The sequence below is a fragment of the Adiantum capillus-veneris genome, chromosome 19 (assembly GCF_014529385.1).
Source record: "Adiantum capillus-veneris isolate H3 chromosome 19, ASM1452938v2, whole genome shotgun sequence".
Classification (NCBI taxonomy): Eukaryota; Viridiplantae; Streptophyta; class Polypodiopsida; order Polypodiales; family Pteridaceae; genus Adiantum; species Adiantum capillus-veneris.
This window is the reverse complement of record NC_140949.1, coordinates 41,878,704-41,904,547: the sequence shown is the minus strand read 5'-3', so window position 1 is coordinate 41,904,547 and position 25,844 is coordinate 41,878,704. Positions and strand designations below refer to the sequence as shown.

General features: G+C 48.6%; 1 protein-coding gene across 4 annotated transcripts in view; it reads left to right on the top strand.

Annotated features, from left to right (window-relative positions):
- The window catches only part of SMC5 (structural maintenance of chromosomes 5), a 148,085-nt gene that overhangs the window by 59,201 nt on the left and 63,040 nt on the right, over window positions 1-25,844 (top strand). For all 4 annotated transcript variants that reach the window (XM_086490514.1, XM_086490516.1, XM_086490515.1 and 1 more), the window contains 4 exons: window positions 18,787-18,932; window positions 19,016-19,127; window positions 19,258-19,413; window positions 19,485-19,606. In XM_086490514.1, the coding sequence (XP_086346640.1) occupies window positions 18,787-18,932; window positions 19,016-19,127; window positions 19,258-19,413; window positions 19,485-19,606 (536 nt within the window). The remainder of the gene's footprint in view (window positions 1-18,786; window positions 18,933-19,015; window positions 19,128-19,257; window positions 19,414-19,484; window positions 19,607-25,844) is intronic.

Genomic DNA, 25,844 nt, shown 5'->3' with positions numbered 1-25,844 from the left:
GAATGTTAGAGCTGTACAGATTGTCAGTTTGGCAATTGCTCTTATGGAATGTCCAAAAGTTTGGTTAGTGCTATAGAAGTGAGTATTTCTTGTCAGTATGTCAAGGATACAGTAATTGCTTCTATTAAAGAGTACATGTGTAACTGCATTCTTAAACTGTCGGTTTGGGTATGCTCGAAAGTGTTACGGGATCCAACGTGTACTATAAGACAATGGCAAAATGTGCAGCTACCATTTTGTCATTGGAAAGTTAGTGACTCGCAATGGCACAGTGCGAAGCTACCACTATGTCATTGGGACAGGGTTCACACGCAGGCAATACATGAGTCGACGAGGTGTTGAATACACCAGGGTTGACAATGAGCATGTATGTGTCGTACATGTGTCGACAGGTGTTGAATACATCAGTGTTGACAATGAGCATGTATGTGTCGTACATGTGTCGACAGGTGTTGAATACATCAGTGTTGACCGTGAGCATGTACGACATAGATGCAAACGAGGACGTTTGAGATTTCAAGAGGGGGGTATGTCACCAGCGTGTGACTACTATCTATCCTTTTTGTTGATTTCTTTCTTATTATCTATTTACTTTCACTTTTTGGAAACACCCCTCGGGAAATCTAACTGCCCTGCATTGCATAGCTAGTGTGGAACTGTTCAAAGGGAGTCCAGGCCTGAGGGCAAGAGAGCACTAAGGTTGGACAAGGACTATGGTTAGCCAAAGTGGGGTCATTGACTAGCCAAACTGGAATCCTTTGTTACAAAGGCTACATTTCAGTTCTGGGTGTGGCTGCAGTGTACAAAGAGGGTCAGATGACCTAGAAAGATACAATGGCAGCATCTCCTAAAATTTAGGGAACTGCTATTTTGGGACTTGAAAATGTGTTTGCGTCATTACCTCCGGAATGACAAGGAGAACATTTTCTTACTCTGTCGTGAAGTCAACTGGGCGACCGATTGGGAGATTTTTAGGCGGCAATCCCGAAACGGGAAAATGCTTATAAATGTGCCAAGTGGCACCTTCTGGTGCACTTTCCTCATGCGAGAGAAGGGGGCGCTGATTTTAGAGAGGAGAAGGGCTCATTTGCAGATATTTTGTCACAGGTTAAGAGCTATGGAGTGCTTGCTTTCCCTCCTATGTACAGTGCGGTGCTAGGAGTGATGCCCTGCACGCTACGCACTGCCCTTTCTCTCCCCTATGGCAGTATGTTATGCCCCTCTAGTGGGCTTTTCATTTGACCAATGTACATTTGTGTGGGTTCATGCGCGATTGCCGAGGCAAGAGCCTCTTGCACAGGTATTGGATTAGCTAGCGGCTAATCCCCCGCAGGTACAGGTGAATTCGGAGAGGTTTCACGCCAGAAATCTCGTCCGATTCAAAGGGCAAGTAGCCCTATAGGTGCGGGAGCTCGAGGACTTGCTACGGATGCGACCGGCACGCGAAACGGAGCCCGAAACAGTAAATTACAGCCTGCTGTGTATTTTTGCAGGTTTAGGGTTTTGGCCCTAAAGGGTCCCTAATACCCCCAGGAGGTTCGGGGACGCGAGGGGACCGTTGTACAGGTGATCTGGCGCATTTTCGTGGCAGAAAACAGAGAATTCAGCGTGCTGCAGATTCTTGCTTGGTTTTGTAAAGTGCCCGTATGCGTCGGGAAAGTCAGTCAATGCGTGGGAATATTGACTGTGAAGTGTCCTAATGCAGTTATGTTGCCGAAATCGGGCCGGAATAGTTGAAATTCAGCCAAGTTTGTGCGGGACAGCTCGTAGGGAACCACAACGTTTATTCCCTCTGTTAAACAATAAAGAAATACCGAAAGGGGCGCCTAAGTTAGGGGCCAATCTGGTGTCGGTCTACTCATACAGGTGCAAGCTAGCAGCCTGTATCCCTCTCCCCTTTGTTGTGTCTTGAAAGTACAGGTAGAATAGACTACTAATAATGGGTGAAAGCTAAATCAAGGTTTGAAGTGAAGTCTACCGCCCTTTTTGGATTGAACAGGCCGTTTTCAACAGCCATACATGCATGCCCTAGACCTATGAAGCAGCGGAGTGGTATAAGTCTTAACACCCCCTCTCAACACCGGATGCTGAACAAACTGCGTGAAGCCGAAGATGTGAGGCAGATGAAGATATGTGCTCAATGTCTGCAGCAGTCTGGGGTGTCCCAACCTTCGAGAGATCTCCATGGTAAAGTGCGGTCACGAGCAGTGTAGCAAACTGCTGTACTCCGCCGATATAGGGTGAAGATACTACGTGAAGGTCCCGAACTGAGTGAAAACAACTCGTCGTCGTAAAGGAATTCCCAATAGACCTGCAAGTGTCCTGCCCAATAGGATCTGTGGTGTCTGTAGTCAAACTGTTGGGAGAAAATGGGGAAGCCCAGGAACCGTCATGAGAATGATCGGAAGCCTGTCAATGCATGAACCTGTAACCCAGTGTGGCTAGGTGACTAAGCGGTGTAAAACTCCGGGAAAGCCAGATGTAGCAATCTGCACTGTAAACGTCTTGCGAATCAAGGAAAGCCCGACTAAGCAGTCTGCATTGTAGAAGCTACCGTAAGCTGTAGCAGTCACCGGGAGATCGCATGGACCACCACCGGATGGTGTCCTGTCAGTTGGTACGGTAATCCAAGATGAGGGGAAAGCCAGACTCAACAGTCTACGTTGTGAAGGGTGTAAGAAGAGGTGTGGTCAGACCAAGCTGTCTGCACCGTAATCATCATGTAGAAGTAGGGAAGCAAGACTGAGCAGTGTGCTGTGTGAATATCCTTTGAGAAGAGATAAGGCCAGACCAATCTGTCTGCGCCATCTTGCCTGTATCTCCTTCCTCCAATCTCCAGTGTCAACCAAAACAGAATCTACGCCAACAACGCCACCAAACCGCCTGTCGGTGTGGCTCTCAATGTGAATGAGCTGGGAGTGGCCTACTGCCCAGGTCGGGGGATAAGTCTGCTATAAGGTTATCGAGGGCGAGTGTAAGCAACTCTGAAGGTAGCAATCCAAATGATTAGGAGTGTAGAAGAGCAACTGCACTACCATCCAAGCCAAGCTCCGGGTGACTCCGGATGTAGTTGCGTAATGATGCCTGATCTCTCGCATCTCGCGGGTAAACTCTTCAAGAGAGTCCAAAGCATTGAAAACACACACACACACACACACACACACACACACACACACACACACACACACACACACACACACACACACACACACACACACACACACACACACACACACCTGCACGCACACGCGCGCACACGTGCACACACACACATGGAGAGAGAGAGAGAGAGAGAGAGAGAGAGAGAGAGAGAGAGAGAGAGAGAGAGAGAGAGAGAGAGAGAGAGAGAGAGAGAGAGAGAGAGAGAGAGAGAGAGAGAGAGAGAGAGAGAGAGAGAGAGAGAGAGAGAGAGAGAGAGAGAGAGAGAGAGAGAGAGAGCAAAAAGTTACAATGTGGTGGATCTGATACAAAGTCCAGATACATGGACACCCACTTGTCTCATGGGATACGATGTGCTATTGGCCAAATACGCACATCTTCACACCAGCTGCGGATCGAGACTGGGAGATACAGCGGAGTTTCAACAGAGGCCAAGACATGCCTCCTGTGTGACATCGAGCCTGAGACAGAGTTACACTACACATGCCACAACAATGTCTACTACGAGATACGAGGCCGCTTCCATTGCTTGTTTAGAGAGGGCTTTGGACCACTCTCCAGAGTCATGCATGCGGTATGAGGATCAGAGATGCCTAGGTTTGTTTTTGCTTGAGCTGCGTAGACACAGAGAGAGCTTGATGAGAGGAGAGGCTAGCCAATCTCAGAGACAGATCACAGACTTCTTTAGAGCTGCCACTAGACTTCGAGAGGAGCTACTACCACAGCAGAGCTCGTCACCTCACACCAGAGGCACACTGATCGACCGAGCGACCGAGCTGGGGAGATCCAGACGCCCACGACTGCGGAGGACTACACAGTATCGACAAAGGCTGCATTAGAGGATTCGGATCGCTTTGGCCCGACATGCACGACGCCCGGTCAGACTACTGACCATGGAGGAGATTGATGAGATCCACCAGCGACCGATGCTGGATCTCTTGTGATCTAGCTATCCTAGCTAGCTGCTTAGTTCACACCTAGCAGTTTAGGATTCCTTAGTATTTTATCTTCGTTTCCAGCTCCTGTGCTGGCTGTATCCATGTCCTCCTGGTGTCTAGCTGAGTCAGGTCTTGGCGGGTGAGCTTGGTCTGTGTAAGAGTTAGAGAGGGTGCATCCAGTGAGTTCTGGAAGGGAGGTAATCTGTCTATGCTGAACCCATGCGCCTGAAACCATAATGTCATCTCTCCATACCAGCATGCTATATCTCCCTGCATGGCTAACTGTCGAGAGGACTCAAGTGCAAGGCGGGGATATCTGTCTCTGGGAAGTTCCCACATGCGGTGTATGAAGACAGATCTAGTGAGCGCCTCAACCACTAGTGGGGGAGCAGCTAGCTCTGCTCGGACAATAGCATGTGGTACTGAAGCCTTAACTCTAATGAGCCGCGAGATCATAGAGACCAAAGGCTTCTCCATGTTCCCCCATCCATCAGTGCGGCCTGTCCTCCTGTGATGATCCAATGAAGGTCCCAAATCTAAAGCAATGCAGAAGCCACCAAAGTGTGAAAGAGCCAGAGCTTCGTCCAAGGCTCTTGAAACTGAACCTGTGAACACATCCTTTCTAATCTACCCAATGCTGCATGGGCTCTTGTCAATCTAGTTTCTACTGCCCTTCTCAATGAAAATGCTGGCCCACTAAAAACCACTCCAAGGTAAGTGTAAGCATCTGTATACTCCACTGCCTCCTGGCCGTATGTGAATGCAGGCGCTGACCTCCCGATCCACTGTGGGGTGGTATTAAATACCATGACCTTGGTTTTACCAAGGTTGACGGACAAACCACTTTCCTGGGCAAACCTAGCAAAGCATCCAAGTGACGTTGCATCCCCTCCGGAGAGTCGGAGATCAACACAATATCATCAGCATATAACAATAGTGGAATCCATGTCCCTGCCAGCTGTGCACCTCTATCACCATCTCTATCAATGTAGTCAGAAACCTCATCCACATACATACCAAATAGAGTAGGAGAGAGCGGGCAACCCTGCTTGACTCTGATAGTTGAGTGACCCGGTGTGGATAGACCCTCTGAGGTGCGTACATGCCCCACTACTGACCTGTATAATGCCATGACCCCCCAAATGAGCTCTGTGGGTACTCCCGTCTATTGTAATCTGCGCATCAATCTAGCTCTGGGTACTGTGTCAAATGCTTTGCGGAAATCCACAAAGCTACAATAGATCTGTGTCCCATTTGATCTGCCCTGCTCAATGATGGCTCTGAGTGTCAAGATATGGTCAAGAGTAGAAAACCCCTCTTGAACCCTGCTTGTCGGGCTGCGCGTATCCCCTCCCTCTTTGCCCATCTACTCAGCTGCTGCTCAAGAATGGATGTGTACAACCGTGCCAATGTGTGTCCAATCATGATAGTGCGATAATTCCCAGGCTCCATAGGGTCTCCCGACTTTTAGATAGATATGATAGTAGATAGGCTCCAAGTATCAGGCAAGCCCTCACACATGGCACGGTTAAACATAACTGCTAGAAGCTCTACTAGTAGATCTCTGGCATGCGTGAAATGCTCAGCCACTAAGCCATCATGATCATATGCTCTCCCAGTCCTCATCTTGTCAATGGCCTTCCTCACCATCTCAGCGGTGGAAAAAGCACATGTGTGTGGGCATGGATCGGGGGGGTCGGGAAGGGGGGGTTGCTCAGGAAGTGTGTACAGAGATGATGCGTACTTTCTTAGGCCTCTATAGAAGTGATGGCAAGGGGAGGGGAGTGCTCATGAAAGAGCCGCCATGCCTCACGTGAGTCCCGACTCAAGAATAGTTGGTATAGATCCTGCACTAGGCGAGCCAAAAATGCCCTCTTCTTCTGTCGCACTAGGCGTCGGAAGTCAATCTGTGACTGCCTGTAAGTGATATCCCCCAAAAGCACCTCCCTTTGAAGTCTAGCTCTATTGTCCCGACATTCCTCATCATACCAATTGTTTTGGGGCATGCTCCCCGAACGGCGTCTCTGCTCAGGCTGGGTATGTGGGTATGCCTCTACTGCTACATCATGTAGTGTCTGTGTGTTTATAGTAGTAAGCTCCTCCAGAGGTCGCCTTGGCTCCTCTGTGCACAGGTGTCTGTAGATCCCATCTATGTATACAGAGTCCGTCTCCCGCGTGAAGGTGTAGCGAGTAGGGGCTGGTGCCCGTGGCTTTGTGCTACACTAAACTAAAAAGATATGGTCAACGACACAAGAGCGTGATCCACTGCCACACCAACAGGTCTGGGTCCAACCGCGAGATCCTGGATACCAGAGATGAGGCTCGGCTGTGCCATGACATAATCCACTGTGCTGGCTCCATGTCTGTGTGGAAAGCATGCAAAACCCCCCGCAACGGGAAATCTCTGTAGGCCATTCAAGATGGCCAATCCATGTGCAGTCCCCCATGTCTATCAAGTGTCGTCCATACTCAGTGTGTTCCCCATCCTGTGATAGTCCGGATAGGCCCGTCTTTGCAACATCCAGCTCTCTCAGCATCTCCTGTGAAGTATCATAAAATACTGTTTGATGATGGGCAATCCTAGCATTGAAATCCCCTAGAATGATGATGTCACCATCTTTAGAGAACTCCCATATGTCATCATCCAAAATAGAAAAGGGGGACTGTCCTCTCGGTGGTGCATAAACTGACGCACTCGGGGGAAAGTAGCAAATAGCAAATGTAAAGATATCTGCCTGTCTTTGCTCTCAATCTCACCCACATGTACCTAGTTTGCTCATCCCTAAGGGCTATATGTATCAATGGCTGCAACTCCTCCCTGCATAGCACTGCCACTCCTCCCGAGCCCCTTCCTCTGTGCTCTGATTGTGTCTCCTGTCTACAGGCTGTCTCCCATCTATATCCACTAATGTGAGGCATAGACTGCCCAGGGGCTTGATGTGTCTCAAAAGTAGAAAACGATGTCTCTTCCCTTAAAACTATCCTCAAAAGCACCCACATCAGGGCGCATAGATCCCTTACAATTCCAGGTGGCAACTTTGAGTGTGGTCCCATAGGTCTCGCACCGTCATGTGGAGCGCCGCTCTACAATCACCACCCGACCATCTCTGTAGAAGGCCGTCTTTCCCTCTCCCTTGCCGCTTGAATCTCTGGCATTACCTCTCTCATATGCGCAAGTGTGTGAGAGTGAGGTCATCTCCAAGGAATATGCCCGTTTTCTTTAGTGTAGGACGCCTCTTCAAGAAGTCCTTCTTTGCCTCCATGGATGGGAAACGGATGATTAAAGCTCTCTCTTTTGAAGTCTCCCCATTTCCTTGTGTCTTCTTCCCTACCCTCCATGCCTTTGTATGAGTAGCCTCACTACCCATCATGCGGAGAAGTTCTTCGACTTCCCCTGCCACATCATCTCGGTCTTTTAGACCGGTTACTCTTATATGCAAAGCTCTAGTTTTCCTTCGCTGCTCTTCTTCTAGAGTCATGTTGATGATTGTAGGAGTGGGGACAGATGTGGTTTCTTTCCCTTTCCCTTTCTTAGTGACTTCTATCCATTTCTCAGCCTCACCCGCCTTCTTCTGTGTCTTCGTGATCACATCCATCCACGAAGACGTCTTTACCACATTCTGATTCTCCTCCTCTTTGATCATCCGTACCTGCTCCTTGATGACCTTGATTTCCTCTATCACCGGGCTGGAATTCCCCTTCCTCTAGTCCACTGCTTGCTCTATCAGCAAGCTCTCGCTTGAGGGCTGAGACCTCTTCTTTAAGTGCTTCGGAATCCGCCTTAAGTGCTTGTAGCTCTGCGTGCAAGTCCTCTTTCTCTTTCTTCCATTGCGCGCCTTTGTTGAGAAACATTTGAAGAAGGTTGGTCTTCTCTTTCCACCATCCCTCCGTGTCTGCTTTCCATTCCTTCATCTCCCTTTCCATTTGTGTTATCCGTTACACATTGGCGAAGCGCTCATGACCTCCATCAAAAACACAATCTGCACTTCTGCAAGAGAGGCCAACCCACTATATCCACATCACGCATACATCCATGTCCTGCATAATGCATACATATGTTTCCTCATATCAATCATACATTTTTGATTTTTTGATTTTCTGCTAATTTCTGTCAATGCTGTTCTGTATTTTGTAAATCTGCAGGTCCTTGCAATTTCTGCCGAAAAAATCTCCAATCTGAATTTTTTGAATTTCCTGTATTTCTGAATTTCTGCCTGTAGATTGTGAGAATTTCTGACAGTTTGAGAATTTGAAAATTTCTGGAATTTCAAAATCCTTGTTGCAGATGGACTGTTGGAGTGTACCTGCGGTTGGGGGGGGGGGTGGGCGAGAGTGTTGGGGGTGGCGCAGCAGGCGGACAGCAGCCAGCAGCAGCAGCCTGAAGTAGCACGCAACAGCTGCAGCAGCAGGGCCTGAACGGCAGCGTGACAGGCAGGCAGCACGGCAGCAGAGAGAGAGAGAGAGAGAGAGAGAGAGAGAGAGAGAGAGAGAGAGAGAGAGAGAGAGAGAGAGAGAGAGAGAGAGAGAGAAAGAAAGAAAGAAAGATTTTTAACGTCTATGTCAGGCCGAAATCGGCCTATGAGACAAATCAAATGTACATGGTGTGTATGTCATCCGTCTATCGGAAAGACAAATGAAACAAAACTGATACAAAACTGAACTGAATGTAGGTAGTGGAGTATCTGAGGAGGGATGGAGCTCTATCTCTAGGGGTATATGCATGTCTATATGCTCAAGGTAGTACAATCATGAGAATGCATCAAGCTATCTATCTCCATCCTGTACTAATGGGGGGATGTAAGATGTGGTACATGGGCGGGTCTGGGGCCAAGGCTACCCGAATGAAAGCTGTCGGGTCGGCCCTCATCTGAGCCACTCGCTCCTCAGTGGCACGGCGCTCCTGGGCTCGGATCTCCTCGACCTGTCGGTGGTGGGAGCTCGCGCCCCTGTAGCCTGTGACTCGTGGTCGTCGTCTAGCTCGGCTCACCTCCGCCTGTGGGAGTGTCACTCCCCTCTGAGTGTCTGGTGAGGGAGGGGCGGCAATCCTCTGAATGAAGTCTGTGAGCTGCGACTGTCTCCCCTCTGTCTGTGTAGCTGTGTGTGGCTGTAGCAGTGTGTCCCGATGGCTCTGTATCTCTAGTAAGAAACGTCCGAGCTGTCTCTGATCTCGAGAGTCCATGATCTCTCGGAGAGTGGGCTGTCCTCTAAATAAGGCCTCATACCTGCCTCTGATCTCAGTGTATGCTCTGCATCTACATACAAAGTGCTCCTCACTCTCCACCTCCTCTGTGCAGGCTCCTCCCTGGGAACACCAGTATGTCTCCCGATCTCAATCTCTAACCTGTGTGAAGCCACTCTCAGCTGACCAATCGCCACCCGTGAGCTATGTGGCATATATGTGTCCATGTAGCGTGGTCTCTGTATGAACCCCCCAGACAATATGGTGAGAAACTGGTCTCTGTAATCTGACATCCTCGTCCCCAAGCCAGGTGACTCCCAGACTCTCCTAGTGTATAGCTGCCACAGATCCTGTCTCAATACCAAGTTCCTCTCACTGCGAGAGAGGTGAACATATGGTGAGTGGGGGTCGTACTGGAATGGTGGTAGGCTCTCCATGTCAAGACCGTGTCCCTCAAACCATGCTCTGACCTGTGAGTACCATGCTCTCTCATGCCCACTCTCTGATAGCTGTATAGCTGCCTCAAATGCTCTACGAGTAAGTCTGTCAGGAGGTAGCTCTCTCATCCTCTGGATGAAGCAGACTGTCTGGAATAGTGCCTCTACAACCATAGGTGGTGTGGCGAGCTCGGCTCTAATAATGTCATGTGGCACTGTCTTCTTGTTGCGGAGCAAGCGTGAGATCATACATACCTGTGGCCTCTCAAGCTGTGTCCACTGGTCAGCTGTCAATCCTGGTGCCCATACTGCCGCCGAGTACATCAAGGCCGGGGTGACTAAGGTGTCGAAAAGCCACCCCTTCGTGCGGGGCTCCTGAAAGTGTGCCTGGTGGCATCTCCGCTCTAGCATGGTTAGAGCTGCATATCCTCGGGTGAGCCTGTCAGCAGCAGCCTGCCTCATAGTGAAGGGTCCTGGTAGGCTGGTGAATGTGATGCCAAGGTAGACATAGGAGGTGACTACATCAACCTGTCCTCCTGCTGCTGTGAAGGTGGCAGCGCTCCTCACTGCACTGGATGTGTGAAAGATCATAACCTTGGTTTTGCCAAGGTTCACAGTCAACCCCCTGTGTGGGCTGAATTCGTCCAAGGCCTCAAGATGGCGTTGCAAGCCCTCGGGTGACTCTGAAATCAACACAATATCATCAGCATATAACATGATGTGGACCGGAGTACCTGCCAAGTCGCTCCCTCTCCCCCTGCTCGCAGTATGTAGTCGGAGATCTCGTCGATGTAGAGCCCAAAGAGTGTCGGGGAGAGTGGGCATCCTTGCTTCACACCAATGGTGCTAGCAATGGTCTCTGAAAAACTGCATGGGAAGCGAACTCGACCCGTCACCCTCTCGTAGAGAGCATATATGGCCCAAATCATCTCTGTTGGTACCCCAATGCTGTGAAGGCGCTGGAAGAGTCTCTCGCGTGGGACTGTGTCAAAGGCCTTGCGGAAATCCACAAAGCAGCAGTAAAGCCTCTTCTTCCGCGCCTTTGCCCCATCAATGAGGCAGCGCAGAACGAAGATGTGATCAGTGGTGGAGAAAGCTCGTCTGAAACCTGCCTGGCCTGGAGCTCCTAAACCCTCGGTCTCTGCGTAGCAGCTGAGCTGTGCCTCAAGTACTGCTCCATATAGCTTGGCCATCGTGTGGCCAATCATGATAGTCCTGTAGTTCCCTGGGTCCAAGGTGTCGCCAGATTTGTGGATAGGCACTATGGTGTGCTCTGTCCACTCCTCTGGGAAGCCCTCCCCTATAGCCCGGTTGAAGACATGTGCAATCAACGGGGCTATAGTGGAGGCCGCATAAATGATGTGCTCACTCTGTAATCCAGTATGGTCAGCTGATCGTCTGTGCTGCATGCGGCGTATGGCCCTCTCTACCATCTCTGCTGTAAAGGAGGAGGAGCACGTGGGGCGTGGCTCGTGTGGCTGTGGGATAGGAGGCTGCCCTGGCACCTCATAAAGTCGCTCTGCATAATCATGCCATATCTGTGGATCCTGAATAGCTGTAGTCGGACGTGGCTCGCGCAGGGTGCGCCATGCCGTCGCGCTATCCATGCTCATGAATAGGCGGTATAGCTCAAGCTCCTGTGCCTCTTCGAATGCTCGCCGCTTTTGGCGTGTCAGCGTCTTCATATGCCGTCTGGCCTCTCTCTCTGTGATCTCTCCTAAGGCTCGCCGTGCACGGAGGCGTCGGTATAGCTCTCTGCACTCATCATCATACCAGCGGTTCTGAGGCATAGTCTCGGGGGGGGGGGGGGGGGGGGAGTGCGTCCTGTGTGAGTGGTGTGTGGAAAAGAGCTAATAGCTGAAGTGTGGAGAACGGAAGAGATATGTGATGTGAGAACTGAGAGTGGTGTGGATGGGTGGAGGAGGCATAGGCCATGCTCGACCTCGGCCGAGTAAAGAGAGGCTAGCTCATGTGTGAAATGGATGGTGGTGTGTGGAGTGTGTGCTGTGGAGCTGTGTGGGATGGTATCTCCGGTGATGGAGAAAGAGAGGTATGTGTGGTCGGCTCCGATGGGTATGGGTGGAATGGTGAAGGATGTGATAAGGTGTGTAGCCTCCCTGGGTCCCAGAATATAGTCGACTGTACTCCCCCCTCCCTCTGTAACTCCATGTGGCATACAAGTCAGGCCCCCTGAGGTGGGCCACTGGACCATCCCGTTATAAATAACGAGACGGTGCTGGGAGCCAAGTCGAAGTAGATGTCGTCCGTAGGCTGTGACTGGAGCTCTGTCTGCTGTATCTCTCATAGTAGCCTCCTCATCTAGAGTGTGTAGTGCCTCTGAGTCCTCGTGGTCATATGTCTCACACTGCTCACTGCGCGTACGAGCATTGAAGTCTCCCATAAGGAAGACTTCACCCAGTGTGGAGTACTCCATAATCTCCTCCGTGAGGCATGCGTATGGTGACTCCTGCTCAATAGGGGCGAATCTGGAGCCTGTGGGAGCAAAGTAGCAAAGGGCAATGTAGACGATCCTGTCTCGTGAGAGCTCGAGGCGAATCCACATGTAGCGGGCCTGTGGGTCCCGGGCAACAATCTGTAGTCTGTTGTGAAGCCCCTGTCTAAAGAGTATGGCCACTCCTCCTGAGCCGCGAGTGGTGTGCTGGCGCATACATCCCCGATGTAGAGACTCCCACTGGAATCCATGTATCCGTGGTAACCCTCTCTCTGGGCTCTCGTGTGTCTCTGTAAGTAGAATGATGTCTCGACCTCTCATCACCTCCTCAAGTCTCTCTGGGTGTGTCCATAGGTCTCCATTGCAATTCCAAACCGTGACATGAATCTCCTCGTGTGTCCCACAGGCCGCGAGTCCCTATGTGATGGTCTTGCCATCAATGATAACCCTACCATCTCGATATATTGCCTTCTTCCCTTCTTTGCGGGCTTGGTGGACTCTAGGCATGCACGCGCGACGGTGATCTTGTTGCATCTTTGTGAGGTCGTCATCAAGATAAATCGGGGGGCCTTCTAGCCCTCTCAAGATGACCCTCTTTCGGAGGAAAGAAGTTCGAGACTCCTCGGAGGCGAATTGGAGGATGAGAGCTCTCTTCTTTGGATCTTTGCCGGCTCTCCAAATTTTGGAGAAAGGGATCTCTTCTTCCTTGTATCCCACTTTCTTGCATAAAGCTTTCCCATCGCTCTCGGGTGTAGACCCTTCTTCTTCTTTGATGCCGGTCACTCGCACATTGAGACGGCGAGCTTGTCGCATCTTCTCCTCCTCGATGGTTGTGTGTACGATGAGTACCTCATCTTTTTGGGCTTCCTCTCTTGCTACCTTCTTGATATTCTTTTTGACCACTTCGACCCATCCTTCTTTGGTGGCCTCTAATTTGTCCTCAATGCTTGCGGTGAGGGCTTTGGTGATTTCCTCCTTGAGGGCTTCCTTAGCCTCCTCTTTAATCTCTCCTTCCTCGGGGGTGAGGGATGTGATGGAAGCATGAAGGAGATCGATTTGTGCTTTCATCTCTTCTTGCTCTTTCCTCCATCTCTCCCTCTCCTTCTCGTTCTCCCGTTCCCTTCTCTCCTTCTCCTCTTTGAGATTTTGGATTTCCGCTCTCATGTCCTCCTTCTCTTCGTTCCATAGCTTGATGAAGGTGGCTTTCTCCTCCCTCCATATCTCTCTCTCCATCCACCATTCTTTCATGTCCTTCTCCAATTGTGCAAGCCTCTTGTTCGTGAGCATGAAGGTTGTCTTCATTGTCGATGTCGGCGTCTTGATGATGGGGGAAGACATGGTTGTCTTCGAAACTACCCTCTCTTCATATTGTGAAGAAGAGGGGAGAAGGGGAAGAGAGGGAGTACGTGTGTGTATGCGTGTATGTGTGTAGTGTGTGTGTGGGTATGTATCCGTGTGTGTGTGTGTGTGTGTGAGAGAGAGAGAGAGAGAGAGAGAGAGAGAGAGAGAGAGAGAGAGAGAGAGAGATGGCTGCGTGATGGGGAGCGAGGAGGGGCTGCTGGAGGGGGAGGCTGGAGGGGGAGGCTGGAGGGAGGCTGCGTGAGGGGGGGGGGGAGGGGCTGCGTGAGGGGAAGAGAGGGAGTACGTGTGTAGCAAGGAGAGGCAATTCAGCAGCAGCAGCAGGTTGGTATAACAGCAGCAGCAACAGGCGGGTATTGGGGGTGCTGTGCAGGTGGGGTGGGCGCGTTGAGCAGCTGGGGTGACACAGCAGTGCGCAGTACAGCAGTAGTGTGCGTGGAGCAGCACAGCAGCAGGTACGCGCGCTGGTGCAGCAGGAGGAGGGCGCTGGTGCAGCAGGTACGCACAGAGAGAGAGAGAAATGAAAATGAAATGTTATATTAACGTCTTCAAAAGGCCAAAATGACCTATGAGACCAATCAGTTACAAAATAGTGAATCTAATACCATGTCTGGGTACAAAAGAACTAGAAGTGGAACAAAATACTACTACTACTACTACAATCTAAAACTACGTGGGTGTAGCAGCTGATACAATAGGTACCCGGTAAACTGGATGTAACAGTGTGAGAAACAAAGATGGAAGAAATGGTGAGGATCCATCCTCATCTGCACTCTGGATGTCGAGAGAGTATGGCTCGAATCTTCTGTTGTAGTCTCCGTCGATGCTGTGTAGCTCCTCTCCTCAGTCGCGGTCGTCTGTATCTCTGTAGCTCCAATGCTCGGTCGATGAGAGTGCCAGTAGTGGTCGAATGAGTGTGGGACGAGCTCTGCAGTGGTGGCTGCTCCTCTGGCTGTCCCATATCTAGTGAAAAGAAATCTGTAATGTGTCTCTGGGACTGCCTCTCTCTAGCTCTCCCCAGTAAAGTGTCTCTATACCTGTGTAACTCAAGTAGATATAGTCCAAGACATCTCTGATCCTCATAACTCATGACCCTAGATAGAGGACCAAAACCCTCTCTGAATAAGCAGTGGAAACGCCCCCGTATCTCATAGAACACTGTGCAATGACATATGTAGTGCAACTCTGTCTCTGGCTCTCTCTGGCATAATCGGCATATCCTGCTGTCTGCTGGTATCCCTCTGAATCTACCGGTCTCAATCTCGAGCTGATGTGAGGATGTGCGTATCTGACCAATGGCACAACGCAAACCATGAGACATATGTGTGTCCATGTAGCTGGGTCGAATCACAAACCCATCTCCTGTGAGGTGGAGAAGATGCTCTCTATAGAAAGCCATCTTTGTGCTCAACTCCTGAGGCGGCTCTATCCATGTCCTCCTAGTGTCGAGCTGGATCAGGTCCTGACGAATGAGTCTAGTGATCTCCACCCGTGTAAGAGACAGCGAGGGTGCCTGAAGAGAATACTGGAAAGGGGGCAACCTGTCCATGGTGAAGCCATGCGTCTGAAACCATGAAGTCATCTGTGCATACCAGCATGAAGTGTCCCCCTGTAGAGCTAACTGTCTGGAAGACTCAAGGGCCAATCTAGCATATCTGTCTCTAGTAGTATCCCATAGGCTGTGCACAAAGGACACTGATCTGGTAAGCGCCTCAATCTCCATGGGGGGGGCAGCTAGCTCTGCTCGAATGATCGCGTGAGGTACGGAGGCCTTGGCTCTAATCAATCGGGAGATCATAGATACCAAGGGCCTCTCCATACCTCTCCAACCATCCTGGCCTACAGAAGGTCCCCATACCTGTACCCCATACATCATAGCTGAGGCTACTAAAGTATCAAAGAGCCATAACTTTGTCCGAGGTTCCTGGAACTGAACCTGCGAACACATCCTCTCCAAGCCTCCCAAGGCCGCATAAGCTCTGGTCAGTCTAGTCTTTGCTGCTCTCCCCAAAGAAAACCTCGGCCCAGTGAAGACTATCCCAAGGTAAGTGTATGCATCTGTATACTCCACAATCTCTTGACCATACGTGAAGGTCGGTGCCGATCTCCTGATCCACTGCGGTGTGGTGTTAAACACCATGACCTTGGTTTTACCAAGGTTTACAGACAATCCACTATCCTCTGCAAAACTGTGTAATGCATCCAACTGTCGCTGCATACCCTCTGGTGAGTCAGAGATCAAGACAATATCATCAGCATATAACAACAATGGGATCCACGTCCCTGCCAGCTGGGCACCTCTATCACCCTCTCTGTCAATGTAATCAGACACCTCATCAACATACATACCAAATAGAGTAGGAGACAATGGGCAACCCTGTTTCACCCCGATAGTGGAGTGAACTAAGTCAGATATCCCCTCTGGGGTGCGTACATGTCCCATCACTGATCTGTATAAAGCCATAATCCCCCAAATCAACACTGTGGGCACCCCCATCTCCTGCAGTCTGCGCATCAGTCGAGCTCTCGGTACCATGTCAAATGCTTTGCGGAAATCCACAAAGCTACAATAAATCCGTCTCCCATGTGACCTGCCCTCCTCAATGATAGCTCTGAGTGTCAGAATATGGTCAAGAGTGGAGAAACCCCTCCTGAAACCTGCCTGTCCCTTTGCCCGTACACCCTCACCCTCTGCCCAGTTACTCAACTGCTGCTCAATAATGGATGCATACAATCGTGCCAGTGTGTGTCCAACCATAATAGTGCGGTAATTTCCAGGCTCTGTAGGATCACCTGCCTTGAATATAGGCACAATAGTAGACAACCTCCAAGTCTCAGGTAATCCCTCACACATGGCACGATTGAACAACACTGCAAGAACCTCCATCAGCATATCCCTAGCATGTATAAAGTGCTCCGCTACTAGACCGTCATGATCGTAAGCCCTCCTGGTCCTCATCCTGTCAATGGCTCTCTTTACCATCTCAGTGGTAAAGAAGGTGCTCGTAGGTGGACATGGCTCTGTAGGATCTGGAAGGGGATCCTGCCCAGGAACCGTATATAACGATGTCGCATACTGGCCCCACACATCAGGAGAAGTAATCACTGGGGGAGGGGAGTGCTCATGGAAGAGTCGCCATGCCTCGCCTGAGTCTCTACTCAAGAACAACTGATACAAGTCTCGCTCCATCTGGGCCAGGTAAGCTCGTTTCTTCTTTCGCACAAGGCGCCGGAAAGCAATCCGCGACTGTCTGTAGGTGATGACTCCTAAATGAAGATCCCTCTGAAGCTGGGCTCTCATCTCTCTGCACTCCTCATCATACCAACTATTCTGGGGCATGCTCCCAGAATGTCGCCTCCGATCCGGTTGAGTGTGTGGGTATGCCTCTGATGCTGCATCATGTAGTGTCTCAGTCAATAAAGTAGTGCACTCCTCTACTGAGAGGCCTGGAGCAACTGTGCATAGACGATCCCAGATCGCCTCTGTATAAACCGAGTCAGTCTCTGGTGTAAATGTATAACGGGTGTGTGACCTGCCTCCTGATTTCTGGGCTGTACTAAACTGAAAAGATACGGACAGTGTCAAGAGAGCATGATCCACTGCTACGCCCACTGGTCTGGCTCCCACCGTGAAATCCTGAATACAAGGAATAAAGCTCGGCTGTGTCATAACATAGTCCACTGTACTGGCCCCATGTCTGTGTGGAAAGCATGTGAAGCCTGCTGCTCCAGGAAACCGCTGTAAGCCATTAAGTATGGCTAGCCCATGTGTAGTCGTCATCTCCGTGAGGTATCTCCCATACTCAGTCTGCTCTCTGTCATGTGAGCATCTGTCAAACCCCAGCTCATCCACATCCAACTCTCTAAGCATCTCATCTGAGGTGTCGTAGAAGACTGTCTGACAGTTGCCCGTTCGAGCATTGAAGTCTCCTAGGAGGATGATATCACCATCCCTAGAAAACTCCCATATATCATCATCTAGAATTGAGAAAGGCGACTGCCCTCTGGATACAGCATATACTGACGTACTGGGGGGGAAGTAACATATAGCAATATATAGAAATCGACCTGTGTCAGCTCTCAGCCTCACCCACATGTATCTAGCCTGATCATCTCTCCGTACAATATGTAGTAGTGGCTGTAGCTCCTCCCTAAACAACACCGCTACTCCTCCTGAACCTCTACTCCCATGCTCAGATCTCGTGACTGTTCTGTGGGCTGTCTCCCATTTGTATCCCACCACATGTGGCAACAGTTGGCCAGGGGCCTGGTGAGTCTCTGAAAAGAAAACAATGTCCTTGTCTCTGAAACTGTCCTCAAAGGCACCAACATCCAACCTCATAGACCCATTACAATTCCAAGTCGCCATCCTCAATGTGGTCCCATAGGTCTCGCACCGTCATGTAGAGCGCCGCTCTACAATCACCACCCGACCATCTCTGTAAAAGGCCATCTTCCCCTTCTCCCTTGCCGCTTGAATCTCGGGCATTACTTCTCTCATATGCGCAAGTTGTGAGAGAGTGAGGTCATCGCCTAAGAAAATACCTGTCTTCTTGAGAGTAGGTCTCTTCCTCAAGAATTCCTTCTTCTCTTCCAATGAAGGGAAGCGTAGTATGAGAGCTCTTTCCTTTGAAGATTCTCCGGGGCCCTCACTCTTCTTGCCCACTCTCCATGCCTTTGTGTGTGAAGGCTTCTCCACCCCCATCATTGATGTGAGGCTTGTGACCTCTTTTTCCACATTGTTTATGTCCTTGAGGCCGGTTACCCTCACATGTAGAGCCCGCACCCTCCTTCTTTGTTCCTCTTCGAGGGTCATGTTGATAAGAGTGGGTGTACAAGGAGCTTCCTTACCTTTCCCTTTCTTGGCAACCTCAATCCATTTTTCGGCCTCCTCTACTTTCTTTTGCGTTTCGGATATGACCGCGGCCCATGACTTCTTCTCCTCATTGATGTTGTCAATTTCTTCCCTCAAAGAGGGCTGAAATTCCCCCTCTTCAAGCCCATTTTTTGACCGTGTGTCTTCACCAGCAATGTGCATGCTTAGGTAACTTTTGCCTGTTGCTCTTAAAAGGCAAGGTTTGTGAATAAAGACGGTAACAATTGTTGAAGGGCAGCATGCAAAAAGGGGGGGGGGGGGGGGGGGGGGGGGGGGGAGGGCATGAGGAGCGTGGTGTAGAAGAGGGGAGGGAAGGAGGGTTTTTTTATAACATTTATTTAGAGGATTGGCTTAGGCAAGGAAGTGCGTGTATGTGCTCATTCCAGGCTGAATTAATGAAGAAGAAACGGCCGTGGCTAGTTTTTGATTCCAAACGACAAATTCTACTGAAACAAAAGGAGAAGGAAAAGCAATCAAAGAAGAACGTACAAGGTTTGGCTCAAAAGATGATCGAGCTGCGTGCACCTATAGAGTAAGAGGAGTAAAGCTCAAAATGTGGAAGGTTTTCGATGGTATTGGAGAAGTTCGCTGATTTTTTCTGGTTGGTTCTTGTAGTATGAAAAAAGGACTCAAAGACGAGGCAGAGGCAGCTTGCAAGAAGATTCTGGCGGCTAAGGCGAAGCTGGATTCAAGAAGAAGTCAGTTGACGGAAAAAGAGAATCATATGGTGGGTCTTGATTAGCTTCTAATGACATTAACATGAGCTAGGCTGTTCATTTTGTCCATTCAAGTTGATAAGTCGTCCTTATAGGCCCACTGGAATGTATACTGATTTTTTTACTGCAGCGCATGAACAGAGTGTGCAAGTGAAGTCAAAATTAGCAGAGATTGAAGAACTTCATAGTCGTGAAATGCATCGAGAGGAGCGCATTGATAAGGCACGTCAGGAATTGCAAGCAGCTGAACTGGAGCTTTCAAACATAGCTCCGTATGAGCCTCCGAGGGCGGAAATTGTAAGTTACTTTTGTGGGGCGTGACATCATTTGATCTGCTAGAAATAAACATGTTCTTTGTGGCATTTCAGGAGACCCTCAGTACACAAATTCACGAATTAGAACTGTTAGCTGATGAGAAGAAGAGACAAAAACAGGAAAAAGAAGGCTTGGCAACCCAGAAACGTCGTTTATTGGAGCATTGTGTAAAAAGGTATCGACCCAATCTGCTGGACATGAAGGGCAAGGGGTGTCCATTTTGTGTGCTTTGAATTAAGGGAACATGTGCTTGTTTCAAGCTTGGCAAAAAGAAGAGTGGCCCATTTTTTTGTATGGAAACAATTCTTTTGCATGCAGCTTTGGATCAGGCTATAAAGATAGGCAAGAGACTGTTTATTTTGTCGCTCGAAGTCATATTTGTGCAGAAGCATCAATTGATGCCTTACCGGAGTCGTGAACCTAAAAGGCTCGTGAGCACCAACACCAGTTTCCCTCCAAGAAAGACCACCACTAATGCAACTACTCCCTAGGAAGCAACATACTCCTTGCCCATTTGAAAAATCCTTGTGTGAAATTGTGAAGGGTATCTGTGCATACATTTATGTGTGTGTGGGTGTGCGAGGAAAAGGCAACATGGCGAGCAAGCAAGGGTAAAGGGATTGGCAGAAAAGGCAAGGGCTGAAGGATTTGGAATGGATGGGGAAAGCTGACTAAGGGTGGGAAAAGAAAAACAATGTGGCCTAGTGCAGCAGTGGAGCTAAGGTGGCTACATGAAACAGGGAAATATAATCCGCATATGACTAGTGGGGCTAAGGTGGCTACATTAAACAGGGAAATATAATCTGCATAAGACTAGTGGGGCCAAAATGGCAGCATGATGGAGCAATGGAAGGGCAGATAGCCAAGAGGCTAACTAGGCAGGCCTGAAGTGAAATCCAGACTTCTCGTTCACAGTTGTTTTGAAGTGTTGCTAAGTGTGTAGGTTGCAGTTATATCTCTGTGTCTCTGTCCGATCTCTCTCCGGAAGGCCACCAACTGTGTACAGAGGCATGTCGGTCCGACATCTTTCCCCTTCACTCTCAATCAGTTTAGTTATTGAAGTTGTTGCCGATTCCTCAACGGAAGTGATTACAACTACCATGAGTCTATATCTCCACTTTCCTTCATGGGTGAATTTGGGCTCTTCATTCATTTAGGTATATGTATATATACGTACACATAGACTTACACACGCCTCTTCAACTCTTGTACACCTCCACATACACATACACATCCACAAACCCATACACATGCACATACACATCTATGTATGTGTACACACATATATACACATGCCTCTTCAACTCATGCACACCTCCACATACACACTTACGAACACATACACATGCACGTACTTATATAGAGACGCTTGCAAACATGCTTGCCACGAGATGTGATGGCTCGTCTCTCAAACCCCAATCCCCTTGCCACGAAGTGATGACAAGGTGTGACTTGCCGGCAGAAGACAGATTGGAGAGAAAATCGGTCAGATGCTGAAGTGGCATGCGCTATACAGATTGTTGACATGGCACCCAAAATTCTCGGCGTAATTTACGAAAATCCGTACTGTTGGTGATGTAGCATATTTTACACATGTGAAAGCAGGGCTTTTGCGCTCCAAAATTAGATTGCTTTTGTGCAGTGCTAGCCTTTTGTACCTGCTGCTTAGGGTCCTTTATAAGAGCCTAGGAGATCACTCTTGGCATATTAACTTTGGAAGCAAGACTGTAGAGTGACTCCCAACCAGTTGTGCTTTGTGATTTATCAATATAAAAAGAAGTACTGAAAGGGATGCCAAACTTTGGGGCTAGTGCATCTGGAAGTGGAACTCGACCACTTTGTGTCGCGACTATTGTTTGATTTGAAGTGTTAAAGTTTTCAGTTCGTCTGTTGTTGTGAGATTACCGCCTTGTCAATGCCAAGCCAGTTACATTGGTATTAGAGCTTCAATTGATTCTGCTTCTATGGAGGATCTTGTCCGACTTTTTTGCAGCACACGCATGGATTTTAACGTCCCGCCTATAGTTATGTAGGAAGAAGAACCCAATGGCAATAGACATTCGAATAAGAAGAGTTCGATTGACGAAGAGTTGGTTGACCAACTCGAAGAATCTCAAATCGAGGATTCACAACTTGCAGATACGGAAAGTGCAAGTCAGCACTTGTACAAAGCGCCTCATGAAGTATTCTAAGGATCTTAGATATGCATTTTTTTTGAAGAAACAACCGATCCCAGAATTTTATGAGAGGTGTCTGAAGGTCGCCAACCCTCCTCTCCAGTTGGCAATGAAAGTGAAAACAAAGCCGCAATCTGATAAGACGATCGCTTTTTGGACATCAGAGGAAATTGATCGAGTTATGGAGTAGAAGATAAATGAAATCTTGAAATAGAGGTAAAAATCTTGCAACGGAGAGAAGTTTGAGTCTTTCGCGGGCTATCTTGGCTGGCAGTCAACTTTCGTGGATTTAGCAGAGAACGGGTCTAAAAGAAAACACCACCGACATGTTCACTTTGAGGAGGACTCCAATACTCCTCCTCCTTCTAGTGTAATGTGCAACGGAAGTGAATGATGATGTAAGCTCAGGATGAGTGATCAATGAGTGCTCAAGGGTCCTTTTACTTTAGAGGAAGGGAGAGCCTTCCTTGCTTAGAGAGAGAATGTGCAATGACCAAAACAAGAGAGTGGAATGCAAACTGTGAGAGAGAGTGCTATAGAGAGAGAGACAGAAGAGACGACACCAAATGGGGTCCCAAACCCCCCTCCAAGGGTCCCCCTCTCTATTGCTAGAGAGGTATTTGCTTTAGATTGCACAAAGGTTTGGTACAATGCTTCTAGATGCTTTGGACCTTTGGTACTTGACGACGAAGATGTTGGTGTCGATGACGACGACGATGCTGTCGCTGTCGAGGTCGAGATCTGCGAGGCTAATGGCTGAAATCTGAAAAGGCTAGGTGAACTGCTGAGGATATGATGCGACTGCGACGCGACGGTCCGGAATTGCTGTGGATTTAATGCGTCAATGGCTGAAAACTGAAAACGCTGGCTGAAAGGTGGGCTGAAATCTGCTTGCTGGCTGATGTGCTGTGATAGAAGAAAACTGGCAAGGATCTGCTGCAGGGGAATAGCGGTACTGTGATGCTAAGGGCTGATCTGGAAACACTGGTTATTGGGCTGAAAGACGTTGAACTTGATGGCTGAAAAGGCTGATGCTTGCGGCAAAAACACTGATCTTTTTGACGAGGAAACGCTAGAGAGCCTGCTGTCTGATGGCGCTAGGCTCTACTACCGTCTTTTGCCTTCTCATGGTGCCCCTTGCTGTAATAGACTTGGACACTCCAAGTCAAGATTCTACCGCGACACGCCAGGAATTCACTTCAAAACAGTTAATAGTTCACAATTGATTCGACACGGCCCGGTTGAGTTCCGTGCCTAGAGATATTGTCCCCAAAGACTGACGCTCCTTTCGGTATTTCTTTTTGTATTAATTTGTTGCACAAAATACACTGAGTGGTTGGGACTCACTCTCAGACTCTGCGTCCAGATGCTTCGAGAAGTGAGAGGCCAGGCCACACTTATAAAGAGTTACAAGGGATGCCAAAAGCAGAGCCCCAAAAGCTGTAAATCAAAAGCACTTAAAAAATAAGTGGCAATTCCTCTCAAGCCTTGGTAAAATAAAGCAAGGCTTAAAAAAAAAAATTAAAGCTCTCTCTCTCTCTCTCTCTCTCTCTCTCTCTCTCGCTTGCGTAGAGTTTTTATGTTGCTAAATTGGCTTTATCTTACAGAAAAATAATTCTAAATGAATTATTGGATTTATAAGTGAGAGGGTTTTCTCGCTTGGAACACCAAGGAAAAATAATTCTAAATGAATTATGGAATTTAAGTGAGAGGGTTTTTCTCACTGGAGACATCCGAGTACAGAGTATTCCTAGTGCGTCATTCAAAGTAATGACAGGAGCAGTGAGAACGGGAATATCTGTAAGGCCACCAAGAACGGGTACTTCTGATGCGTCACATCGGATGGCTGACAGGGAGCATTGGAAAGAAGTATCCGACCATCCGGGAACGGACATCTCTGATGCGTCATAGGATGGGTGACATAGAGCATCGCGAAGGAGATTGTACCGTAAGTTCGGTAGGAAAGGACTAGGTGATGGGTATTCCTGATGCGTCACAAGGTGGGTGACGGGTGCATCGGAAAGGGAATATCCATAGTCGGGAGGAAATTCCGAACTGTGTTAGAATTGTGAACAAGGAAAAAGCAAGCACTTGAATGAAGATGGGTTCAGAGGAAACTTTGAGGAAAAACGGATGCTTTTTGAGAAAGCGGAATTGCTTTTCGGGAAAGCAAATGCTTTCTCGCGAGGAAGTCTATGTCTGCATTGCAACTGTGCATGTGATTGCATCCAGGGACGCTTGGGAAGTGCTGTGAAAGCATTGTTTTTAACTTATAAGGTTTTATTGAGTTTTTGGACATTCAGACCATTTTTAAAGGCGACCGACCGCCCACTTAATAAGTGGGCAGCCATCTGATAAATAAGGCAACAAATCAGCCAGCGTTTTCTCTCTCTCTTTTTCTGGCAGAGCAACGAAAAAAAAAAAAAACGAAAAAAAAGAAAAAAAAAGAGAAAAAAAAAGAAAAAAACGGCTGCGATCTCTACGCGAGCAGCTATTCGTGCCCGTGGCTAGGAGCTATAAAAGCATCACATGCCCTTACTCAGAGAGGAGGACCAATCTTTGCAAGGAGGAGATGCTGCTGCAGATTTCAGCCGTAAAGAAGACGTTGCCGGTGATGCCCATGGCTGCCCCAAGTGTACCAGATGTCGTCAAGACCCAGTGCGCGAGTTCCCTCGCGAAGAAGTGCCTACGAAGCGTGTTTCCATCGCGACAAGTTGCTGTTTTTCTCTGTTTTCAGCCCATAAACGTCGTAGACGGGGCTGATTTACGAGAAGGAACCCAAGAACACACCTCTTTTGTGTGTAGGATTGGAAGAGAGGATTTTCTATGTAGAGATCTCTTCTGGGGAATTTCTTTTTCGAGAACCGAGTTGCGTTTCGAGCTTCAAGACTTTGAAGGTAACGATTTTCATGTTATGATCTTTGAGTATTTGATTGCAGGTGTACTTCCTCTTCGTGAGGGAGTAGGAGCAGAGGAAGGCATGAGCCTCTGCAGGAGAAAAGCTCTTTGAGGAACTAGAGCCAGATCAGCCCAAGGGTTTCGTACCCGAGTTTGGGAAGTAGATCCACGGATCGGAGAGAGGTAGTCTCTCAAGTTGTGATCCGGAAGTTGGGATTCACTAGGAACACACATCTAGCACATGTACTAATGGATAGTCACATCACACGACATCACAGGACATCACATGACAAATCACATTCAACATTCATTCGGATCTTAGACCATGATTTATCGTCAATGCAATTAGCAATCGCATCTAGATCCACTCATGACCTCATAGATGCCCAATTGACTAATCCCTATTGCAACCATGTCTATGGAGATCATTCAGACCAAAATGCTGTAGTCATTTCGTCTATCAGTTCCTGCACTTAAACAAGTCAAGAACAAATCAGTATCATATTATCGGGAATTCTAGTTCATAAAGTCATTACAGTAGACACCTGTTAGCTCTCAGTATCCCTGAAGCTGTATTCAGAGGCATCTGTTGACAAAGGAGCTGAGTAACTCCCCTCTTGTGCATACCCGTTGCACCAGATTTTCGGCCAAGCTGAGTTCGGGGTTCCATTTGGAATAGACTATGCTAAACCAAAAGCTTCACGGTAAAGATTGTCACAAGACGGGCACCACGTGCCAATAGAAAAGAACAGACTGAATAGACTTTTAGCACTTCAATGAAAGAGAGAGACGACATGTGACACGGAGTGGCGGAATTTCACCCCCGAGAGTATTGGCCCCAAACCTTGGCGCCCCTTTCGGTATTTCTTTATATTGCATCAACACAGTATAAGCCGGTACTCCAGACTTTGCACCTTCTCCAGGAAGCATGCCAGAGAATGAGCCCTAACCTCATATTTAAAGGCCCTTGGCTTGAAAAGCAGTTACAGTGAAAAGCCTTCAAAACTCAAAAGCATCTGGTCCAAAAGCAATGCTCAAAAGCTGCCAGCATAAATTCCGGAATTCCGTACAGCTGCCATGTCGGCAGTCAGCGCAAAACGCGGAAATCTGTACAGCATGCCACGTCATCTGCCAGCATGATCTTCCAAAATCTGCCACGTCATCAGTCAGCTTCGCAATTTCTTTTTTTGTGTGTGTGTGTGTGTGTGTGTGTATGTTACTTGTTCTTCTTAGGGTTTAGGCCCCTCGGCTGACATCTGTAAGTTGGCTCCATTCTTCAAGGCTTTGACACGTCAGCAGTTTCTTACAAAGATTCACAATCTGAGGAGTATCTGCTAG